Genomic DNA, 25,000 nt, shown 5'->3' on the forward strand with positions numbered 1-25,000 from the left:
TGATCTGCTGAACCGCTCTGTGTTCGTCGACCTCGACCACATTTAGATCTTTTCTCTCACGTCCACCAGGTTCTCCAGCGCCTACAGGAGAACCTGTTGCTCGCCAAGCCAGAGAAATGTGAGTTCCACGTCTCATCGGTGACTTTTCTGGGGGACATCGTTGAGAGCGAGCCGGTGAAGTGGATCCAGCAAAGGTCAAAGCTGTGACGGAGCGGCCGACGCCATCTTCCAGGAAGCAACTACAGCGTTTTCTGGGTTTCTAACTTCTGCCGTCGGTTCATCCGAAACTACAGTCGAGTAGCGTCTCCCATGACTAAGCTAACCCCCCCCCCCCCCCCCCCCTCTCCCTCTGTGTGGTCCTGTTCTGCTGAACGTGCTTCCAGACCCTGCAGAGACGCTGCTCCTCCGCCCCTGTGCTGGTTCAGCCCGATCCTTCTGGTCGGGTCATTGTGGAGGTGGAGCCTCTGATCTGGGGGGGGGGGGGGGGCTCTGTCTCAACGTACGGCTCCAGACAACAAGGTTCATCCGTGCTGATCCAAACCTGATCCAAACCTGATCCAAAACCTGGGCTAAAACCTGATCCAAACCTGGGCTATAACCTGGTCCAAACCTGGGCTATAACCTGGTCCAAACCTGGGCTAAAACCTGGTCCAAACCTGGGCTAAAACCTGGTCCAAACCTGGGCTATAACCTGGTCCAAACCTGGGCTAAAACCTGATCCAAACCTGGGCTAAAACCTGATCCAAACCTGGGCTATAACCTGGTCCAAACCTGGGCTATAACCTGGTCCAAACCTGGGCTAAAACCTGATCCAAACCTGGGCTATAACCTGATCCAAACCTGGGCTAAAACCTGGTCCAAACCTGGGCTAAAACCTGGTCCAAACCTGGGCTAAAACCTGGTCCAAACCTGGGCTATAACCTGATCCAAACCTGGGCTAAAACCTGATCCAAACCTGGGCTAAAACCTGGTCCAAACCTGGGCTAAAACCTGATCCAAACCTGGGCTAAAACCTGATCCAAACCTGGGCTAAAACCTGGTCCAAACCTGGGCTAAAACCTGATCCAAACCTGGGCTAAAACCTGATCCAAACCTGGGCTAAAACCTGATCCAAACCTGGGCTAAAACCTGATCCAAACCTGGTCCAAACCTGGGCTAAAACCTGATCCAAACCTGATCCAAACCTGGGCTAAAACCTGATCCAAACCTGGGCTAAAACCTGATCCAAATCTGGGCTAAAACCTGATCCAAACCTGGGCTAAAACCTGATCCAAACCTGGTCCAAACCTGGGCTAAAACCTGATCCAAACCTGATCCAAACCTGGGCTATAACCTGATCCAAACCTGGGCTAAAACCTGATCCAAACCTGGGCTATAACCTGATCAAAACCTGGGCTAAAACCTGATCCAAACCTGGGCTAAAACCTGATCCAAACCTGGGCTAAAACCTGATCCAAACCTGGTTCAAACCTGGGCTAAAACCTGATCCAAACCTGATCCAAACCTGGGCTAAAACCTGATCCAAACCTGGGCTATAACCTGATCCAAACCTGGGCTAAAACCTGGTCCAAACCTGGGCTAAAACCTGGTCCAAACCTGGGCTATAACCTGATCCAAACCTGGGCTAAAACCTGGTCCAAACCTGGGCTAAAACCTGGTCCAAACCTGGGCTAAAACCTGATCCAAACCTGGGCTAAAACCTGATCCAAACCTGGGCTAAAACCTGATCCAAACCTGGGCTAAAACCTGATCCAAACCTGGGCTATAACCTGATCCAAACCTGGGCTATAACCTGATCCAAACCTGGGCTATAACCTGATCCAAACCTGGGCTATAACCTGGTCCAAGACCTGGGCTAAAACCTGATCCAAACCTGGGCTAAAACCTGATCCAAACCTGGGCTAAAACCTGATCCAAGACCTGGGCTATAACCTGATCCAAACCTGGGCTAAAACCTGATCCAAGACCTGGTCCAGGCTCCAGACCTCCTCTGCTTCTCCAGCTGTTCAAACGTTCATTTTTAAAAAACCAAACATTTGAAAGTTTGTCCATTAATCGTCTCTTTAAACTGAACTCGTCTGGATATGAACATAAATATGAAGCAGTGAAAACATAAAAACAGTAAAACATTAAAACATTAAAACATTAAAAACATTAAAAACATTAAAACATAAAAACATTAAAACATTAAAACATAAAAACAGTAAAACATTAAAACATAAAAACAGTAAAACATTAAAACAGTAAAAACAGTAAAAACATTAAAACATTAAAACATTAAAAACATAAAAACATAAAAACATTAAAACATTAAAAACATAAAAACATAAAAACATTAAAACATTAAAATATTAAAACATTAAAACATTAAAACAGTAAAAACATTAAAACATTAAAAACATAAAAACATTAAAACATTAAAACATAAAAACATAAAAACATAAAAACATAAAAACATTAAAACATTAAAACATTAAAAACAGATTTCATTATTGATGAAACCTCTAAAGTGACGTTTAACCGCTGCAGGTGTCGAGTGGCGTGTTCTGGCTCCAGAGTGATGCAACCGGAGCTGCAGCAGATTCCTCGCCGCCCTCCATTGTCCCGCGGACGCCGTCGTCAGGTGACGCTGTTATCTAATCTGCAGCTGCATCAGCGGAGCCTGAACGCAGCACGCCATGTTATGACGACACGATGCCTGAACAGACACGATTGATATCTACAGTTATGATCAATATCTACACTACAGCTTTAAGTGGAGTCTCCTCCTGCTGGACATTAGAGAGGATGCAGCTTTAAGTGGAGTCTCCTCCTGCTGGACATTAGAGAGGATGCAGCTTTAAGTGGAGTCTCCTCCTGCTGGACATTAGAGAGAATGCAGCTTTAAGTGGAGTCTCCTCCTGCTGGACATTAGAGAGAATGCAGCTTTAAGTGGAGTCTCCTCCTGCTGGACATTGGAGAGAATGCAGCTTTAAGTGGAGTCTCCTCCTGCTGGACATTAGAGAGAATGCAGCTTTAAGTGAACATTCGAGAGGATGCATGTTCATGAAAGAACCACAAATAAACACTGATGGAACAAACAATCAAACTTTTATTAAAGTCAATAAAACAAAATAAAAAATATATACGTTAAAATAAAACAAGTTCATAAAATCAAATAATATGAAATCAATCTGTGGTGCAGCAGCGCCCCCCTGTGGTGCAGCAGCGCCCCCCTGTGGTGAGCAGCAGTGCCCCCTGTGGTGCAGCAGCGCCCCCCTGTGGTGAGCAGTGCCCCCCTGTGGTGAGCAGCAGTGCCCCCTGTGGTGCAGCAGCGCCCCCCTGTGTTGAGCAGCGCCCCCCTGTGGTGCAGCAGCGCCCCCTGTGGTGAGCAGCAGTGCCCCCTGTGTTGAGCAGCGCCCCCCTGTGGTGCAGCAGCGCCCCCTGTGGTGCAGCAGCGCCCCCCTCTGGTGCAGCAGCGCCCCCCTGTGGTGCGGCAGAGCCCCCTCTGGTGCAGCAGCGCCCCCCTGTGGTGAGCAGCGTCCCCTGTGGTGCAGCAGCGCCCCCCTGTGGTTCAGCAGCGCCCCCCTGTGGTTCAGCAGCGCCCCCTGTGGTGCAGCAGCGCCCCCCTGTGGTGAACAGCGCCCCCTGTGGTGAGCAGCGCCCCCCTGTGGTGCAGCAGCGCCCCCTGTGGTGAACAGCGCCCCCTGTGGTGCAGCAGCGCCCCCTGTGGTGAACAGCGCCCCCTGTGGTGAACAGCGCCCCCTGTGGTACAGCAGCGCCCCCCTGTGGTGAGCAGCGCCCCCTGTGGTGCAGCAGCGCCCCCTGTGGTGCAGCAGTGCCCCCTGTGGTGAACAGCGCCCCCCTGTGGTGCAGCAGGGCCCCTGTGGTGCAGCAGTGCCCCCTGTGGTGCAGCAGCGCCCCCTGTGGTGCAGCAGCGCCCCCTGTGGTGAACAGCGCCCCCCTGTGGTGCAGCAGGGCCCCTGTGGTGCAGCAGTGCCCCCCTGTGGTGCAGTAGCGCCCCCTGTGGTGAGCAGCGCCCCCTGTGGTGCAGCAGCGCCCCCCTGTGGTGCAGCAGGGCCCCTGTGGTGCAGCAGCGCCCCCCTGTGGTGAGCAGTGCCCCCTGTGGTGAGCAGTGCCCGCCTGTGGTGAGCAGCGCCCCCTGTGGTGCAGCAGCGCCCCCCTGTGGTGAGCAGTGCCCCCCTGTGGTGCAGCAGCTCCCCCCTGTGGTGAGCAGCGCCCCCTGTGGTGCAGCAGCGCCCCCTGTGGTGAGCAGTGCCCCCCTCTGGTGCAGCAGTGCCCCCTGTGGTGCAGCAGCGCCCCCCTGTGGTGAGCAGCGCCCCCTGTGGTGCAGCAGCGCCCCCTGTGGTGAGCAGCGCCCCCTGTGGTGAGCAGCGCCCCCTGTGGTGCAGCAGCGCCCCCTGTGGTGCAGCAGGCCCCCTGTGGTGCAGCAGAGCCCCCCTGTGGTGCAGCAGCGCCCCCCTGTGGTGCAGCAGCTCCCCCCTGTGGGGCAGCAGCTCCCCCCTGTGGTGCAGCAGCGCCCCCTGTGGTGCAGCAGCGCCCCCCTGTGGTGAGCAGCGCCCCCTGTGGTGCAGCAGCGCCCCCTGTGGTGAGCAGTGCCCCCCTCTGGTGCAGCAGTGCCCCCTGTGGTGCAGCAGCGCCCCCCTGTGGTGAGCAGCGCCCCCTGTGGTGCAGCAGCGCCCCCTGTGGTGAGCAGCGCCCCCTGTGGTGAGCAGCGCCCCCTGTGGTGCAGCAGCGCCCCCTGTGGTGCAGCAGGCCCCCTGTGGTGCAGCAGAGCCCCCCTGTGGTGCAGCAGCGCCCCCCTGTGGTGCAGCAGCTCCCCCCTGTGGGGCAGCAGCTCCCCCCTGTGGTGCAGCAGCGCCCCCTGTGGTGCAGCAGCGCCCCCCTGTGGTGAGCAGCGCCCCCTGTGGTGCAGCAGCGCCCCCTGTGGTGCAGCAGCTCCCCCCTGTGGTGCAGCAGCGCCCCCCTGTGGTGAGCAGCGCCCCCCTGTGGTGCAGCAGAGCCCCCCTGTGGTGAGCAGCTCCCCCTGTGGTGAGCAGCGCCCCCCTGTGGTGCAGCAGCGCCCCCTGTGGTGCAGCAGCGCCCCCCTGTGGTGAGCAGCGCCCCCCTGTGGTGCAGCAGAGCCCCCCTGTGGTGAGCAGCTCCCCCTGTGGTGAGCAGCGCCCCCTGTGGTGCAGCAGCTCCCCCTGTGGTGAGCAGCGCCCCCTGTGGTGCAGCAGCGCCCCCTGTGGTGCAGCAGAGCCCCCCTGTGGTGAACAGCGCCCCCCTGTGGTGCAGCAGCGCCCCCTGTGGTGCAGCAGCGCCCCCCTGTGGTGCAGCAGCGCCCCCCTGTGGTGAGCCGCGGTCCTGTTCCTGCGCCTGTACTCGCGGTATTACGGTGTGTGCGGCTCTATGACCGTACCTGAGGACACGGTGGCGGCGGCGGCAGCTCCCGGTGAGTCGGTTTCTCCCGTTTATGAATGTCCCTGAACGTCTCACGTGCCTCGAGAACGCGCCTGTGTGAACGCGCCTCTGTTATTTTTATGATTATTATGATTTTTATGATTTTTATGCTCATTTATGCTGCGTTTACTGCGCGCGCTGCTCTTCCTGTTGCTCCCTGTGTGTGTGTGTGTGTGTGTGTGTGTGTGTGTGTGTGTGTGTGTGTGTGTGTGTGTGTGTGTGTGTGTGTGAGGACACACCGTACCGGAAGCGACAGGAGCAAATGTTGCCACATCAAAAACAAACTGTCGCTTTTTTACCGTAAAACCGGAAACAGAAAAGTAAAGACTTCTGGGGTTCAGTGTGTGTGTGTGTGTGTGTGTGTGTGTGTGTGTGTGTGTGTGTGTGTGTGTGTGTGTGTGTGTGTGTGTGTCTGCGTTTATGTGTGTTTGTGTGTGTGTGTGTGTGTGTCTGTGTGTGTGTGTCTTTGTGTGTCTGTGTGTGTGTGTGTGTGTGTGTGTGTGTGTGTGTGTGTGTGTGTGTCTGCGTTTATGTGTGTGTTTGTGTGTGTGTGTGTGTGTGTGTGTCTGAGTGTGTCTGAGTGTATGTGTGTGTGTGTGTGTGTCTGAGTGTGTGTGTGTGTGTGTCTGTGTGTGTCAGTGTGTGTGTGTGTGTCGGTGTGTGAGTGTGAGTGTGTGTGTCGGTGTGTGTGTGTTCAAACTCACATATGTTTCCATACGTTCGTTATTTTAATTTGTATTGTTGATAAAATAAAGTTATTCTTGTTTTTTTGTTTCTTTCCTTTTCTTTATTAGTTTGCAGCGTGTTCAGTCTGTGCTAACGTTAGCTGCAGCATGTTCAGTCTGTGCTAACGTTAGCTGCAGCATGTTCAGTCTGTGCTAACGTTAGCTGCAGCATGTTCAGTCTGTGCTAACGTTAGCTGCCGCATGTTCAGCGTTGTCTGTGCTAACGTTAGCTGCAGCATGTTCAGTGTTGTCAGTGCTAACGTTAGCTGCAGCATGTTCAGTGTTGTCAGTGCTAACGTTAGCTGCAGCATGTTCAGCGTTGTCTGTGCTAACGTTAGCCGCAGCATGTTCAGCATTGTCTGTGCTAACGTTAGCTGCAGCATGTTCAGCGTTGTCTGTGCTAACATTAGCTGCAGCGTGTTCAGTATTGTCAGTGCTAACGTTAGCTGCAGCATGTTCAGCGTTGTCTGTGCTAACGTTAGCTGCAGCATGTTCAGTGTTGTCTGTGCTAACGTTAGCTGCAGCATGTTCAGCGTCGTCTGTGCTAACGTTAGCTGCAGCATGTTCAGCGTTGTCTGTGCTAACGTTAGCTGCAGCATGTTCAGCGTCATCTGTGCTAACATTAGCTGCAACATGTTAGGCGTTGTCTGTGCTAACGTTAGCCGCAGCATGTTCCTGTTGCTTCCTGTGCGTCAGGATTTCGGGCCGGGTGGGAACTCCGCGAAATTGCGATGAATCGCGTTATTTTCCTAAGAGATAAAAGTCTCCTCTCATGTCGTCTCTCTCTGCAGACGCCATCTCCCACAGAGCGATCGCTTCACCAGGTGCATGCTGGGACACGGTAACACGCTCCTGTTTCACCGATGCCTCGATGGAAAGCCTTCATCAGCCAGAACCTGCGAAGGTCCAGCGGCGTCGCTCAGGCCCTCATCGTGTCCGTCATCACGTTCTGCGTCGTCCTCCCTCTGTGCTGCCACCGGCTGCTCTACTCCTACTTCTTCGTGCGGTCCATGTACCTGGACTCCATGAGCGAGCAGGTCCTGCGGGAAAGTCTGGACCGGGGCCAGGGCGCACTGCACTTCTGGCAGAGCGCTTCCACCGCGGCGCCGGCGTCTCCCAGCTTCAGTGACATCACGCTGCACCCCGAGCTGCTAGTTATCGTGGTGACAACCAGGCGGAACGAGGGGCGGGACTTCCACTACCTGCTCCAGGTGATGCAGCGGCTGAGCGGCCTCCTGGGGGGCTGCGGGGGGCGGCGGTGTGCGGAGGTGTTGGTCTGCGACGTGGAGAACGGTCCGCAGGAGAACCAGGATGCGGCGATGCTGGAGGGCCACTTCAGGGTGATCCGGCGTTCGCCCCGAGAGAAGCAGAGGAACAGGGAACGCATCAACACCTTCGAGAGGGAGAAGAGGGACTACGTGTTCTGTCTCCGCAGGGGCTGGGAGCTGCTGCGGCCCGGGAACGTGGTGGTCCTGGAGGACGACGCTTTGCCCACGCCGGACTTTTTCCCGGTCATTAAGAACCTGCTGTCGAGGCGGTTCGCCCTCCGGACGCTGTACGTGAAGTTGTACCATCCTGAGCGGCTGCAGCGCTACTGGAACCCCGAGCCGTACCGCGTCCTGGAGTGGGTGGGACTCGGGCTGGTGGCGGCGACGGCGCTCCTCCTCACCTTTCCCCACTGGAACCCCTGCTCCTTCTCCTTCACACTGTCGGTCGGCCACCTCCTCTTCTTCACCCTCTACTTCATGGCGGCGGCGGAGCTGCTGGGGCGCCACTACCTCCTGGAGGTGCGGAGGCTTTCCCCGCAGCTCTACGCCGTCTCTCCGGCGACAGAGTGCTGCACCCCCGCCATGCTCTACCCCGGCAACGCCTCGCTCAGGGTGGCCGAGTACCTGGACGGCTCCTTCTGCGTCAAGGGAAACGCCAAAGACATGGTTCTGTATCAGATGGCGAGGACGATCCCCGGGGAACGCGCCCACAGTGTGGAGCCCAACCTCATCACCCACATCGGGGCCTTCTCCTCCGTCAGGGCCAACCCAGCCAGGCCCAAACTGCTCTGACAGGGAGGTCACGGGGTTCTGCCATCTCACCTGCCCACTCTTAAGACATTCAGGGCGCCCTCCCACTGTGCCTCCGTCACAGGTTAGAGCGCCCTCCCACTGTGCCTCCGTCACAGGTTAGAGACCCTCCCACTGTGCCTCCGTCACAGGTTAGAGCGCCCTGCCACTGTGCGTGCGTCCCGTGCCCCGTGCTTTAGGGTCCTTGTCCCCCCCTCCAGGCCCGTTTGTACTCACACTACCTGGGCCTCGGAGAATGCTTCTTGCTGCCTATACGTCATCACGCCGTAACACGTCACACGCATTGATGACGTCATGGCGATGCGTGGCTTTGTTTCCAGATCTTTCCGTAGACCTCGGAGTTTTTGTGCGTCTTGTCGACTGTTTTTGAATCTTTTCATCGACCAAATCTGCAGTAAACACTCCACCTCCGCATCACACCAACGTGAACCTTTCACCGCCATTGTTTGAAATGTCCGCGCATGGTCCCTCCTTCTTTTTTCTACGTCCCAACAGGCGCACAGGAAATGACCTCAGAACCGCCGTAGGCCTCGTGCTCGTACACGTGCGCACGCTCGAGCTCGTACACGTGCAAACGTGCTTTACTAAAGCCCACCTCTCCCAAACGGGCCGTGGACGGCAAGCGTGCCGCTCCTAGACGTGGTACGGTTGCACTCACACTGGTCAAAGGAACCAGACTTTAGCCGTGACATGTGCTGGGGCACGGGACGGAGGCACAGTGGGAGGGCGCCCTTAAAGACACTGCACATCATGCATTTGTCTACGTGTTGGACAGAAGTTCGTCTTTTCACCAGCAAATCACTTAAAGAACTTACACTCTCATCACTTTGCTCTCAGCTGAGGGCTTCCATGCTGACGTGCTGACGTGCTCACGTGCTCACGTGCTGCGTCTCTGCTCGTGGATTCAGGGAACGACTAAAATAAGAATCTGATGCTGTCAGTTCTCACCGGGCCATCCTCCTGGAGGTCTCTGGCTCCTCCAGGCTCCGATGACCACGGTGAGACTGTTAAAGGACGTGTTCACGGGTCACGGACGCACACTTTGTTTAGCGAAGCGTTCGTTTGATCTTAACATCCACATGAAGGTTTTACTTTTTCTGCACAAGAGAAACTTTCTACAGGTCAAACAAAGGTTTCGCTGTTTGGAGTAAATATGCTAAGCTAAGACCAGCTAAGCTAATGAGCGCAGAGCCAGGACTGCTAGCTTAAAGTGTCCCAGCGTCAAACCCTCCTCCAGGGTCTTTGTCTGCACTTTAATCCAGGAGAGATGCTAACAGGCGGACGTGGCTAACAGTGGTTAGCTCGGGGCAGCACGGTGAAGGCATTCAAAGGTCTTTTTTAACCACTAATGCTGCTGAAAATAACAGCAAACCTCTGCAGCAGCATGAGAAGAGTCCACACACACACACACACACACACACACACACACACACACACACACACACACACACACACACACACACTCACAGACACACACACACACACACACACATGAGAAGAGTCCCTACACACACAACAAAGCGTCATCAGCGTAGTTAGTGAAGCCAGAGTTTATTAAAGAGTGTTTTAAAGACTTACCTACTGGCCCCTGCACCAGCTCCTCTCATAGTAAAGTCCATTACAGTGGAAGGAGCCCATTGCTGCTTTGTTGTGTGTGTAGGGACTCTGCTCATGCTGCTGCAGAGGTTTGCTGTTATTTTCAGCAGCATTAGTGGTTAAAAAAGACCTTTGAATGCCTTCACCGTGCTGCCCCGAGCTAACCACTGTTAGCCACGTCCGGCTGTTAGCATCTCTCCTGATTTCTACCTTAATAAAAACTGTCTCCATGGTTACTGAGGATTAAAGTGCAGACAAAGACTCTGGAGGAGGAGTTTACACTGGGACACTTTAAGTGTTTCTGGGCGTCGATTATCGTGTATCGTCTGTCGTCTGTCGTCTGTCGTCTGTCGTTTGTCGTCTGTCGTCTGTCGGTCGCTGACGTCGGCGTCGCACGTTCAGAAGAATCTCACGGTTGAAATCTAAAAACTTTGAGTTCAGACTTTAAGGTTCAGGGTCGGAGACGTTCGAGCGTCAGGATCCAACTCAACTGCAGAGTCTCAGTCACTCTGGAGTGAGTCAGCGCCGACCGGAGAGACGAGACACACGAGTGTTTGATCAATGTGCAGAATCAGTTAAATATATATTTATAAATATATAAATATATATAAATACACATAAATGCTGTAAATCCCAGATGAGCGTCACAGATCTTTCATCTCTGTCTGATTTTATTTCTATAAATGAATTTTGTTAAATTTGATTCAGATGAAATTTGCTGGACTCAGATTTAATGTTGTTGATTAAAATCATCTTTTTTTAAAAGCTTTAAAAACTTTATGGCACTTTTTATTCTGTAAAATTAAAGAAAATCAAAAAACAGTGAAAATATAAAAACAAACATTAAAAAAATAAACAACAGTTTTCATATTTAGATGAAAATAAAAACATTTAATTTGCTGTTTCTGCTGCTTTTTATTATATTTATGTTTATATTTATGTTTATATTTATGTTTATATTCATATTTACAGGTGACTTCTAAAGTGAAAACCTTGAGTTTGGGTTTGATTTAATATAAATATTAATATTAATAACATAAATATGAATCCCAGAGGCTGTGATTTGGTTTGGTTTGATTTTGTTTTAAATTAATTTCCACTCGTGTGAAAGTTTGAACGTTTTGTTTTTATGATGATTTTTGAATAATTTCATCTTTTTCTGTCTGAACTCTAAACACTGACGGAAGTCTCTTTCAAAATAAAAGCACCATAATATTAATAAGTGTGTGAATGAAGCTGAATATTATATATAAATATATTTCTGTTCAAAGATCTCTTTAAGTTTTGAGTTAAATGTAAATCTGAGACTTTTTCACTGTTTTCTATTTTTATTAAAAACAAAATAAATCAAAGTTTGAAATCAGACGTTTGTTTCCTGTGAAATTTATTTTTATTTATTTATATTTATACAAGTGAATGTTTTTCAGTCAAAGTCTTTGAACAGTTTCAGATTAAAACAAATATTTTTATTTTATTATTTTTATTTTTATTTTGCACAATTTAAAAAAACACACAAATACAAAAAACAAGAGGCAGAAAATATTAATAATAATGTTAAAATGTCAAAATATTATAACATTAAAAATAAAAACTACATTAAGTAACAAGTTAATATATTATATATATTATATTATATATAATTTAATATATATAATATAATATATCAATATAAAGCAAAGAAGGTGAGAATTTAATGTTAATGTGTAAAAAATAAACAACAATAACAGAAAAACAATCACAAAGCATCAAAGGATCTTTTAAAGCAACAGTTCAACAGGAAACGCTTTCTTCTTCGTGTCAAAATAAAAGTTTCTTCACATTAAAGTTCAAAACTGAAACAGTGACGAGGCTGGGACTGGACCAGGACCAGGACCACGCTGGGACTGGACCAGGACCAGGACCACGCTGGGACTGGACCAGGACCAGGACCAGGCTGGACCAGGCTGGGACTGGACCAGGACCACGCTGGACCAGGACCAGGACCACACTGGACCAGGACCAGGCTGGGACTGGACCAGGACCAGGCTGGGACTGGACCAGGACCAGGACTGGACCAGGACCAGGACCAGGACCAGGCTGGGACTGGACCAGCACTAACCAAGTCCAGACCTACTTCCACCAACGACTGTCACTCTAACGACGGAGCACAAAGGGTTCCAGTGACATCATCGGCCTGTGAGAGGTTAAAGACCTGGATCTCCACCAGGTAGTTGGACCAGGACCAGCCTGGTCCTGGTCCTGGTCCTGGTCCTGGTGAAACGTCTTCCTGACAAAGAACCAGGTCCAGTCTCTTTGGACTGAACCTCTCTGCGGCTCCTTTAACGGGTGTTTGTTCTCTCAGGGGGCGACTCTGAGCACAGAGACAACGTGGACGCGAACACGAACCCAAACCCGTTCAGAAACCCAAACCCGGGGTAAAGGGGTTCGGTGAAGGTGGTGTTGAAGGTGTGGAGGTGGATCAGGGAGTCGGAGGAGACTCTGTAGAAGGACAGAGAGCCGGCGGGACAGTCCACGTACACGGCTACTCTGTTAGAGGCCGCGGCGGGCGAGGAGGACGAGGACGAGGGGGACGAGAGGGACGAGGGGGACGAGGAGAGGCGTGTCTGTCTCCAGTTGTGCCAGGCGTGGTAACTCTGATGACAGCCCTCCAGACTCCAGGACTGAGCGTTGAGCCCAAACCTGCCGTCCTCCTCCCCGTCCCCTCTCCTGCTGATTCCTCCGTAGGTCACGGAGACGTTCACCCACCCTCCCCACGCCACCTCCCAGTAGCAGCGGCCGCTCAGAGCCTCCGTGCACAGCAGCTGGGGCCACTCCACAAACCTCTGTGGGTGGTCCGGGTAGTCCTGCTCCTCCTCCACACACTCCATCGTCCTGTTGTCGTCGGACAGTCGGACGTGTGCGTTCACCGTGTTCGTGTCCAGCGTGAGTTCACAGAAGTCTGACGGAGAGAAAAGACACCGGAGGACACGTTTATGTGTGTGTTTAAGGAAGAAATCCAGGAGAGATGCTAACAGCCGGACGTGGCTAACAGTGGTTAGCTCGGGGCAGCACGGTGAAGGCATTCGAAGGTCTTTTTTAACCACTAATGCTGCTGAAAATAACAGCAAACACACACTTACACTTCCTCAGACCCGGTTTCAGCCACTGCTCTCCAGCAGGTTCCACCCTGGAGGAAGAAACAGAGTCACAATGAACCTTCAGAAGCTTCAGTCGTCTTCAGAAACCGTCACTCTGATGCTCCATTAAGACAAAACTGCTGCATTTATAAAACACAGTTCACGTTCTGTGTCTACCTGAGAGTGTCCGGTGTGTTTGTACCTGAGAGTGTCCGGTCTGTTTGTACCTGAGAGTGTCCGGTCTGTTTGTACCTGAGAGTGTCCGGTCTGTTTGTACCTGAGAGTGTCCGGTCTGTTTGTTCCTGAGAGTGTCCGGTCTGTTTGTACCTGAGAGTGTCCGGTCTGTTTGTACCTGAGAGTGTCCGGTCTGTTTGTACCTGAGAGTGTCCGGTCTGTTTGTACCTGAGAGTGTCCGGTGTGTTTGTACCTGAGAGTGTCCGGTCTGTTTGTACCTGAGAGTGTCCGGTCTGTTTGTACCTGAGAGTGTCCGGTCTGTTTGTACCTGAGAGTGTCCGGTCTGTTTGTACCTGAGAGTGTCCGGTCTGTTTGTACCTGAGAGTGTCCGGTCTGTTTCTACCTGAGAGTGTCCGGTCTGTTTGTACCTGAGAGTGTCCGGTCTGTCTCTACCTGAGAGTGTCCGGTCTGTTTGTACCTGAGAGTGTCCGGTCTGTTTGTACCTGAGAGTGTCCGGTCTGTTTGTACCTGAGAGTGTCCGGTCTGTTTGTACCTGAGAGTGTCCGGTCTGTTTGTACCTGAGAGTGTCCGGTCTGTTTGTACCTGAGAGTGTCCGGTCTGTCTCTACCTGAGAGTGTCCGGTCTGTTTGTACCTGAGAGTGTCCGGTCTGTTTGTACCTGAGAGTGTCCGGTCTGTTTGTACCTGAGAGTGTCCGGTCTGTTTGTACCTGAGCGTGTCCGGTCTGTCTGTACCTGAGAGTGTCCGGTCTGTTTGTACCTGAGAGTGTCCGGTCTGTTTGTACCTGAGAGTGTCCGGTCTGAAGCGTCCAGCAGTCAGCAGGTTCACTCCTGAGTCTCCTGGATGATTGTAGCTCAGGTCCAGTTCTCTCAGAGGGGACGGGTTGGAGCTCAGAGCCGACGCCAGAGAAGCACAGCCTTCCTCTGTGATCAGACAACCTGACAGTCTGAACACACACACACACACACACACACACACACACAAACACACACTTCACTGCTGGCTGATAGACACATCTGTGAGATCACAAACTTGAACTTGCAGCCACGAGGAAAGTTATGTGACCGTGGGACAGAGTATCGTACAGGGCGCTGAGTTTAACCAACTCCTGAGGAACATATCCGGCTCGTTCACAGTTAGATGTTTGAATTCTTCCCCAACTCGACTGTTTTTGTGTCTGTCTGCTGTTTGATGGGGGAGGGAGTGAACATTGGGTTCATCAGAAGTTGCTGCTGCTGAATAAGGTGCTGATGAGAACATCGCCGACATATCACAACAGTTAGCTGAAACATGTCCGGTAGCTTAACATTTACTTCTATCACGTCACATTTAAAGGATTTTATGTTAAACAGAAGATGAATCCTGACCTGAGAGTCTCCAGGACACAGTGTGGACTCTTCAGTCCTGCAGAGAGCAGCTTCACGCCTGAGTCCTGCAGGTCGTTGTTGCTCAGGTCCAGTTCTCTCAGACTGGAGGACCGGGAGCTGAGCACTGAGGCCAGAGCTTCACAGCTTCCCTCTGACAGGTTACAGCCGCTCAACCTAAAATATGTACAATGCATGTGTGAAAACATGTCTACCTGTAAAAACCCTGATATTTCTCTCTTCTAGCATTGATGCGTGTACCGTGCATGTTCTGGTCCAGAGCTGTAGAACCTGCTGCTGCAACATAAGAACCTTCCCAATGTGGGATCCATGAAGTACGTCTATCTATTGATGCAAGTTACACTTTGTACATGTATATTTGAGTATTCAGCACTTTCCTTTTAGAAAAGTCGTGGTTTGAAATGAGTTTTTGTCTTGTGTAGTTAAGAGCGTTGTCTTCACTGTTTAATGATCATTGCTGACGGGGGATGAGGAGTCTGATTTGTCCCGGGGGACGCTGTTTCCATGGTGATGGACCTGAACCTGAATACGACCAGGGTTAAACTGCAGGGAAACAGTCTGGTTTCTCAAACACCATGGAAACACTGAACCCCGGGTCAAATCCCAGTCTGACCTGAATATAATCAGAGTGTAAACTGCAGGGACGCGCACTGATAGAAGCACATCATGGTACAAATGGACAGTTACACAGTAAAAACGGAGAGTCCTGAATACATTGAAGGACTTCTGACGTCCATATCAAGTACTCACGCCCATCCCCAATCCTGACCTGAGAGTCTCCAGTGACCAGTGTGGACTCTTCAGTCCTGCAGAGAGCAGCTTCACCCCTGAGTCCTGCAGGTCGTTGTTACTCAGGTCCAGATCTCTCAGACTGGAGGACCGGGAGCCGAGACCTGAGACCAGGTCTTCACAGCTTCTCTCTGACAGGTTACAGCCGCTCAGCCTGAGAACAGATGTGAAAAGAACACATGTGAAAAGAGGCATAGTGACTGAAGAAATATGACAATACCATGTGACAGTTCCTTTGCAGATTCATGAATCCTGACCTGGCAGACTCCAGGTCACAGTGTGGACTCTTCAGTCCTGCAGAGAGCAGCTTCACCCCCGAGTCCTGCAGGTCGTTGTTACTCAGGTCCAGTTCTCTCAGACTGGAGGACCGGGAGCTGAGACCTGAGGCCAGATCTTCACAGCTTCTCTCTGACAGGTTACAGCCACTCAGCCTAAAATATGTAAAGTACATTTATAATAACATTTATGTAATTTGCATGACGTTAAGTTTAAACTTCTCTCAGAACTAAAAGTGGTTCAATGACTAAAGAAAATGGCACCATGTGACCGTTCTCTTTCACCCCAAGGAGGTTTGTTAATCCTGACCTGAGAGTCTTCAGTTCACAGTGTGGACTCTCCAGTCCTGCAGAGAGCAGCTTCACTCCTGAGTCCTGCAGGTCGTTGTTACTCAGGTCCAGTTCTCTCAGACTGGAGGACCGGGAGCTGAGGACTGAGGCCAGAGCTTCACAGCTTCCCTTTGACAGGTTACAGCCGCTCAGCCTGAAGGAGAAAAACGTCAGATCAGACAAATTCTTAGGTTGTTTGTGACCAAGTTAAGAAGCGGCTCTGTTGAAGCAGTGTAATCGGCATCACATCATACCTCATGCACGGTCTACCCCGGCCCCACCACCCCCCTGAACCAAACTGAGTCCAGTAAGTGAGAACGCGTCTTTCGTGGACGATCCCCCATTGTTTGCTGCCGGTGTTAAAGAGAACCTCTGGGATATGTCCGGACCTGATTCTCCTGACGTTGCCCGGGGTTCATTTGGGATAACGGCACGAACAACCCTACACATCTGAGGGTTAGTATCATGAGTCATTGGTGGACTTACAGAGCTTTGTTGGAGGCTTTGACCACTGGCAGCATCCTCAGGAGAACCTCCTGTGAAGCGTGGTATTTCTTCAGGTCAAACTCGTCCAGATCTTTTCCTGATGACAGTAAGATGAAGGCCAGAGCTGAACACTGAGCAAGAGAGAGTCTACCTGGGGAGAGACGTCCTGAACTCAGGGACTGTTGGATCTCCTCCACCAGAGAACGATCCTCCAGTTCATTCAGACAGTGGAACAGATTGATGCTTTGCTCTGGAGACAGATTCTCACTGATCTTCTTCCTGATGTACTCGACTGTTTCCTGATTGGTCCGTGAGCTGCTTTTCTTCTTCAGGAGTCCTCGTAGGACATTCTGATTGCTCTCCAGAGAAAGACCCAGGAGGAATCGGAGGAACAGGTCCAGGTGTCCACTCGGACTCTGTAAGGCCTTCTCCACGGCCGACCTGTGGACCTCTGTCACGGATGATTTGAAAACCATTCGCACACGTTGGACGCAGCTTTGCCCCGTCTCTGACAGCAGGTTCTTGTTTCTGGTAACGAGGGCCCTCTCTACGTGGAACGCTGCCAGAAACTCCTGAACGCTCAGATGGACAAAGCTGAACATTCGCTTGTCTTCATCATTCTTCCTCCCTCGTTCCTCTTTGAAGATCTCTGTGAACACTCCGGAGCATTTGGAGGCTCCACTGACGTCGATGCCGCTCTCTTTGAGATCTTTCTCGTAGAAGATCAGGTTTCCCTTTTCCAGTTGGTGGAAAGACAGCTTTGCTAAAGACTTGATGTACTGGCTGCACTCGTCTGGGCCATACTTCTCTTCTGTCTGATCAACCTGGATCCTCAAGAACTCTGCGTACATCTCAGTCAGGGTCTTGGGCAGCTCTGCTCCCTCTCTGGTTCTCGTCACTTCCTCCAGAACTGTAGCAGTGATCCAGCAGAAGACTGGGATGTGGCACATGATGTGGAGGCTTCGTGAAGTCTTGATGTGGGAGATGATTCTGCCGGCCTGCTCCTCATCTCTGAATCTCTTCCTGAAGTACTCGTCCTTCTGTGGGTCAGTGAACCCTCTGACCTCTGTCACCATGTCAACACACTCAGGAGGGATCTGATTGGCTGCTGCAGGTCGTGTGGTGATCCAGAGGCGAGCAGAGGGAAGCAGTTTCCCCCTGATGAGGTTCGTCAGCAGCACATCCACTGACGTCGACGCTGTCACGTCAGCTTTAACTGCCTGGATTTTATTGGTGGAACAGTCCAGAAGGAGGTTGCTTTCATCCAGTCCGTCCAAAACAAAGACAAGCTTGAATCTGCTCTTGTCATAGTTGGTGTTTCCTGAGGACTGCAGGGTCGTAAAGATGTGATGAAGAGCTTCTCTCTCGATGTCTCTGGTCTCTGTGACACATTCATGGACGAGCTCGGCCAAACTCAGCTTTGCTTCCTTCCATAAGTTCAGCTGACGGAAGGAGAAGGGGAAGATGAGCTGCACGTCCTGGTTGGTTTCTCCTTCAGCCCAGTCCGACACAAACTTACGCACGAGAAAGGTTTTTCCAATTCCTGCGATTCCATTGGTCAGAACGGTTCTTACGGGTCTGTAACTTCCAGAGGGGCGTTTGAACACGTCACTGGGTTTAACGGGTGTCTCTGTGTCTGCTGGCTTCAGCGCCTCAGTCTGTCTGATCTCATGGTGTCTGTCCATGTGTACGTCTGCTCCAGCTGTGATGAACAGATCCGTGTAGACTTCATCCACAGGTTGCTCGTCCTTCGTCTGGGCCCGACCCTCGTGTGCGCACATAAAATGGCCCTTGAGGTTTGATTGAAGCAAGTGTTGGTAAAACGAGACGTGTCGTGGCTCTGGTACCGGAACAATCTCATCTGTGTTCAGCATAAAAATAAAAACATGAAGTATGAGACTGTTTGTCTACAGACGCAGAAGCAGAACACACACGTTCCTTCCCCAGGGGAAGAAGTCTGAACTCTGGGATCATGCTTGTACTGATTCACCATCTGTAGCTCATTTACCAGCTGACTAATAACTTCCAGTCATGTTCATGCAGGTGAACAGCGCTGCCTATTATAACCTCAGAGTCTGTGCCCCCTGCTGGACATTAGAAAAAATGCAGCTTTAAATGGAGTCTCCACTAAAATAGATGCAAAACCACCATAAAAAGATGCTAAATGTCTAAAAATAGATGCAAAAACAGCACAAAAAGATGCTAAATGTCTAAAAATAGATGCAAAAACAGCACAAAAAGATGCAAAATGAGTAAAAATAGATGCAAAACCAGCACAAAAAGATGCAAAATGACTAAAAATAGATGCAAAACCAGCACAAAAAGATGCAAAATGACTAAAAATAGATGCAAAACCAGCACAAAAAGATGCAAAATGACTAAAAATAGATGCAAAACCAGCACAAAAAGATGCAAAATGACTAAAAATAGATGCAAAACCAGCACAAAAAGATGCAAAATGACTAAAAATAGATGCAAAACCAGCACAAAAAGATGCAAAATTACTAAAAATAGAAGCAAAACCACCACAAAAAGATGCAAAATGACTGTTTTCATTTCTTTGATCATAAACTTTATTGTTCAGATTTTTCAGTAGAAAAACATCCGGTGACGTCACTGCTTTGATCTTGAGCTGCTGTTTAAATATTAAATATAGAACACAGTGGTAATGGTAGTTGTTGTACCTGAGGCAGACATGGTCCTGAAGAACCGAGCCGGACCGGAAGTCTCTCGCGGGCTCTAAAGGTGGGGCTGTGAAGTTTGGGTCATGGTTTCGCTGCGCTGAGTTCCGTGAAGATCAGGCCCCGCCCACTTTTCTTCTTCTTTGGTTTTGTTGCGGATCAGAGCAGCTTCCGGTGCAGCAGCGCCTCGTCTGTTGGAAACCGGAACTACGTCATCTGAAGGCTCTTCCTGTCCCGCCCCGCGTGAACCAGGACCTGCAGAGGCTGGAGCTGCTGCCCCTGAGACCTGATCCAGGATCAGAGGCTGGAGCTGCTGCCCCTGAGACCTGATCCAGGATCAGAGGCTGGAGCTGCTGCCCCTGAGACCTGATCCAGGATCAGAGGCTGGAGCTGCTGCCCCTGAGACCTGATCCAGGACCAGAGGCTGGAGCTGCTGCCACTGAGACCTGATCCAGGACCAGAGGCTGGAGCTGCTGCCCCTGAGACCTGATCCAGGATCAGAGGCTGGAGCTGCTGCCCCTGAGACCTGATCCAGGATCAGAGGCTGGAGCTGCTGCCCCTGAGACCTGATCCAGGACCAGAGGCTGGAGCTGCTGCCCCTGAGACCTGATCCAGGATCAGAGGCTGGAGCTGCTGCCCCTGAGACCTGATCCAGGATCAGAGGCTGGAGCTGCTGCCCCTGAGACCTGATCCAGGATCAGAGGCTGGAGCTGCTGCTCCTGAGACCTGATCCAGGATATGACTGTATATATTTATATATGTCTGTATATATTTATATATGTCTGTATATATTTATATATGTCTGTATATATTTATATATAACTGTATATATTTATATATGTCTGTATATATTTATATATGAACTGTATATATTTATATATAACTGTATATATTTATATATAACTGTATATATTTATATATGAACTGTATATATTTATATATGTCTGTATATATTTATATATAACTATATATTTATATATGTTTGTATATATTTATATATGTCTGTATATATTTATATATGAACTGTATATATTTATATATGTCTGTATATATTTATATATAACTGTATATATTTATATATGTTTGTATATATTTATATATGACTGTATATATTTATATATAACTGTATATATTTATATATAACTGTATATATTTATATATGTCTGTATATATTTATATATAACTGTATATATTTATATATGTCTGTATATATTTATATATGTCTGTATATATTTATATATTACTGTATATATTTATATATTACTGTATATATTTATATATAACTGTATATATTTATATATGTCTGTATATATTTATATATAACTGTATATATTTATATATAACTGTATATATTTATATATGTCTTTATATATTTATATATGTCTGTATATATTTATATATTACTGTATATATTTATATATAACTGTATATATTTATATATGACTGTATATATTTATATATAACTGTATATATTTATATATGAACTGTATATATTTATATATGTTTGTATATATTTATATATGTCTGTATATATTTATATATATTTATATATGTCTGTATATATTTATATATAACTGTATATATTTATATATGAACTGTATATATTTATATATAACTGTGTATATTTATATATGTCTGTATATATTTATATATGTCTGTATATATTTATATATGTCTGTATATATTTATATATGTCTGTATATATTTATATATAACTGTATATATTTATATATAACTGTATATATTTATATATGACTGTATATATTTATATATGACTGTATATATTTATATATGACTGTATATATTTATATATAACTGTATATATTTATATATGTCTGTATATATGTATATATGTCTGTATATATTTATATATAACTGTATATATTTGTTTATGTCTGTATATATTTATATATGAACTGTATATATTTATATATGTCTGTATATATTTATATATGAACTGTATATATTTATATATGTCTGTATATATTTATATATAACTGTATATATTTATATATGTCTGTATATATGTATATATGTCTGTATATATTTATATATAACTGTATATATTTGTTTATGTCTGTATATATTTATATATGAACTGTATATATTTATATATGTCTGTATATATTCATATATGACTGTATATATTTATATATGACTGTATATATTTATATATGTCTGTATATATTTATATATAACTGTATATATTTATATATGTCTGTATATATTTATATATGACTGTATATATTTATATATGTCTGTATATATTTATATATGTCTGTATATATTTATATATAACTGTATATATTTATATATGTCTGTATATATTTATATATGACTGTATATATTAATATATGTCTGTATATATTTATATATAACTGTATATATTTATATATGTTTCTATATATTTATATATGACTGTATATATTTATATATGACTGTATATATTAATATATGACTGTATATATTTATATATGTCTGTATATATTTATATATGTTTGTATATATTTATATATGCCTGTATATATTTATATATGTCTGTATATATTTATATATATTAATATATGACTGTATATATTTATATATGTCTGTATATATTTATATATGTTTGTATATATTTATATATGCCTGTATATATTTATATATGACTGTATATATTTATATATATTTATATATGACTGTATATATTTATATATGACTGTATATATTTATATATGTTTGTATATATTTATATATGCCTGTATATATTTATATATGTCTGTATATATTTATATATGTCTGTATATATTTATATATATTTATATATGACTGTATATATTTATATATGCCTGTATATATTTATATATATTTATATATGACTGTATATATTTATATATGTTTGTATATATTTATATATGCCTGTATATATTTATATATGTCTGTATATATTTATATATGTCTGTATATATTTATATATGTCTGTATATATTTATATATATTCATATATGACTGTATATATTTATATATGCCTGTATATATTTATATATGTCTGTATATATTTATATATGCCTGTATATATTTATATATGTCTGTATATATTTATATATATTTATATATATTTATATATGACTGTATCCCGTCGATGACGTATCCGGGGGGCGGGGCCTCGGTGACTTTAGGAGCGCGCGGACAGCACGCCGGCTTCCTGTTGAGTGACGTCATTCAGTCTGCTGCTGTCAGTGAACAAAGATGGCGGCGGAGGAGAGCGGGCTGAAACAGCGGAGCCCCAAAAACAACACAAACAGCCTCATCACACAAGGTAACAACACAGTGTGTGTGTGTGTGTGTGTGTGTGTGTGTGTGTGTGTGTGTGTGTGTGTGTGTGTGTGTGTGTGTGTGTGTGTGTGTGTGTGTGTGTGTGTGTGTGTGTGTGTGTGTGTGTGTGTGTGTGTGTGTGTGTGTGTGTGTGTGTGTGTGTGTGTGTGTGTGTGTGTGTGTGTGTGTGTGTGTGTGACAGACGCGCCTCTTGTCGTTCATCATCCCTGAAACCAGGTCCGTGTCCCCGGTAAGACTAGGTCCGTGTCCCCGGTGAAACCAGGTCCGTGGCCCCGGTAAAACCAGGTCCTAGTCCCCGGTAAAACCAGGTCCTAGTCCCCGGTGAAACCACGTCCCTGTCCCCGGTGACAGGGAAACTCGCCCCGGTGTGTTGTGTTCAGTGAAGCCGCCCAGCTGTGCTCACCGGCGGCGGTGAAACCAGGTCCGTGTCCCCGGTGAAACCAGGTCCGTGTCCCCGGTGAAACCAGGTCCGTGTACCCGGTCAAACCAGGTCCGTGTCCCCGGTCAAACCAGGTCCGTGTCCCCGGTGAAACCAGGTCCGTGTCCCCGGTGACACCAGGTCCGTGTCCCCGGTCAGACCAGGTCCGTGTCCCCGGTGACACCAGGTCCGTGTCCCCGGTGACACCAGGTCCTAGTCCCCGGTGACACCAGGTCCGTGTCCCCGGTGACACCAGGTCCGTGTCCCCGGTCAGACCAGGTCCGTGTCCCCGGTGAAACCAGGTCCGTGTCCCCGGTGACACCAGGTCCGTGTCCCCGGTGAAACCAGGTCCGTGTCCCCGGTGACACCAGGTCCGTGTCCCCGGTGACAGGGACACTCTTACCGGTGTGTTGTGCTCAGTGAAGCCGCCCAGCTGTGCTCACCGGCGGCTGTGTGTGTTTGTTGTTAGCGGAGCAGCTAACAGAGATGCTAACAGGGATGCTAACAGCTGCTAGCCTCTCACAGCTAGCTAACTCTGCATTGTTCTGTTGTTTAGTCCCCTGGTTCCCAAACTGTGGTTCGTGTTCCTCCGGTGGATCTTGAAAGAATCATTAGGAAATATTAATAACTAAATTAATATAATACTAAGAAGTGACTTCCATGTTTGGGATCCTTGGAATCTAAAAACCTAAAGAAAGTTTAGCATTTCCTGTCTTATGTTTGTTTCTGTGTGAAAGGTGCGGGACACCCGGGAAAATGCTGGAATTTAAAGGTTTCTGCATTTCTTTCACAAAAACAGATAAAACATATAAATGTGTTTAAAGTCTGACTCTTCTGGTGTGACAGACACAGGTAGAGTTGTTCACAGCGTGTCTGATGAAGAGGGCAGTGAAATGATCTTTCTCAGTTTGGATGCAGTCACAGAAACATGTCATTTAGCTGTGAGGTGCTGGAAAACCCTGGAAATGGATCTTTAAAGTGCTTGGATTTGACCCTGGAAAGGTGCAGGAAACCTTCCATTAATGATCTGTTTTGGGGTCTTTACGCTGTCGTGTGAAAAGTCGCACTGGAACGTTTATTCTCCTGTTTCAGAACCGCTGTGAAGTCCAGGGCCCTCCAAAATTACCAAAAATAGATGCTCAATGACTTGAAATAGATGACAGAAAACAGAAGCAAAATGACTAAAAACAAATGCAAAATGACTAAAAACAGATGTAAAATGACTAAAAACAGAAGCTAAATGACTAAAAACAGAAGCAAAATGACTAAAAACAGAAGCAAAATGACTAAAAACAGAAGCAAAATGACTAAAAACAGAAGCAAAATGACTAAAAACAAATGCAAAATGACTAAAAACTGAAGCAAAATGACTAAAAACAAATGCAAAATGACTAAAAACTGAAGCAAAATGACTAAAGACAGATTCAAAATGAGGAGCACTGAGGTCTGTCTCTCGCCCAGTTGTGTGTGGAAACACTTTGTAACACCCGTGTCGTGACCTTTGACCTTGTTAAACGAGCAGAGACGCTGTGCAGAAGCAGCCGAGCTCGTTCCACCAGTGCATAACTAGTGAGTTTGGGGCTGTGAGCCGTCATGTGACCGTCGCACTGGAGCGTTTATCCTCTTATTCCAGATCCGCGGTGTGAAGTCCGCGTGGTCCTCCGCGTGGCTCTCCGCGTGGCTCTCCGCGGGGCTGGTTGCTGCTGCAGAATAAAGGATTTGCCCTGGTGCTCATGGGTCTGACCGTGAATGAATGTGTGTTAAAGTGTCCTCTAGGAGCATAAACGTGTGTTAAAGTGTCCTCTAGGAGCATAAACGTGTGTTAAAGTGTCCTCTAGGAGCCTAAACGTGTGCTAAAGTGTCCTCTAGGAGCATAAACGTGTGCTAAAGTGTCCTCTAGGAGCATAAACGTGTGTTAAAGTGTCCTCTAGGAGCATAAACGTGTGCTAAAGTGTCCTCTAGGAGCATAAACGTGTGTTAAAGTGTCCTCTAGGAGCATAAACGTGTGCTAAAGTGTCCTCTAGGAGCCTAAACGTGTGTTAAAGTGTCCTCTAGGAGCATAAACGTGTGCTAAAGTGTCCTCTAGGAGCATAAACGTGTGTTAAAGTGTCCTCTAGGAGCATAAACGTGTGCTAAAGTGTCCTCTAGGAGCATAAATGTGTGTTAAAGTG

General features: G+C 47.5%; 3 protein-coding genes across 4 annotated transcripts in view; 2 read left to right on the forward strand and 1 right to left on the reverse strand.

Moving 5' to 3' along the window:
- The first annotated feature begins 5,386 nt into the window (after positions 1-5,386).
- pgap4 (post-GPI attachment to proteins GalNAc transferase 4) lies at positions 5,387-8,433 on the forward strand. Its single transcript, XM_083932933.1, has 2 exons — positions 5,387-5,434; positions 6,959-8,433. Exon 2 carries the CDS (start codon positions 7,031-7,033, stop codon positions 8,225-8,227), a length of 1,197 nt encoding a protein of 398 aa, XP_083789059.1. The 5' UTR covers positions 5,387-5,434; positions 6,959-7,030; the 3' UTR covers positions 8,228-8,433.
- A 3,364-nt stretch (positions 8,434-11,797) lies between these two features.
- Positions 11,798-19,214, reverse strand: LOC310960833 (NLR family CARD domain-containing protein 3-like). The gene is made up of 9 exons (XM_083932658.1): positions 19,100-19,214; positions 16,416-18,276; positions 15,910-16,083; positions 15,582-15,755; positions 15,305-15,478; positions 14,518-14,691; positions 13,935-14,096; positions 12,961-13,007; positions 11,798-12,779 (listed from the first exon to the last, which is right to left on the reverse strand). Exons 1-9 carry the CDS (start codon positions 19,110-19,112, stop codon positions 12,160-12,162), a joined length of 3,399 nt encoding a protein of 1,132 aa, XP_083788784.1. The 5' UTR covers positions 19,113-19,214; the 3' UTR covers positions 11,798-12,159.
- Positions 19,215-22,336: 3,122 nt separating this feature from the next.
- LOC310960924 (atlastin-2-like) overlaps positions 22,337-25,000 on the forward strand; it is a 23,278-nt gene continuing 20,614 nt past the window's right edge. For both annotated transcript variants that reach the window (XM_083932790.1, XM_083932791.1), the window contains exon 1: positions 22,337-22,394. The gene's annotated coding sequence lies outside the window, so the exon portion shown is untranslated. The remainder of the gene's footprint in view (positions 22,395-25,000) is intronic.

This window comes from Echiichthys vipera (genome assembly GCF_963691815.1).
Source record: "Echiichthys vipera genome assembly, chromosome: 2".
NCBI classification, from domain to species: Eukaryota; Metazoa; Chordata; class Actinopteri; order Perciformes; family Trachinidae; genus Echiichthys; species Echiichthys vipera.

Coding starts and splice junctions, on each gene's coding strand:
- pgap4 (XM_083932933.1), top strand. CDS start 7,031: ATGCCTCGATGGAAAGCCTTCATCAGCCAGAACCTGCGAAGGTCCAGC.
- LOC310960833 (XM_083932658.1), bottom strand. Junction 15,479..15,581: donor TGTGACCTGGAGTCTGCCAG/GTCAGGATTCAT, acceptor ATCTGTTCTCAG/GCTGAGCGGCTGTAACCTGT. Junction 14,692..15,304: donor TGGTCACTGGAGACTCTCAG/GTCAGGATTGGG, acceptor TACATATTTTAG/GTTGAGCGGCTGTAACCTGT.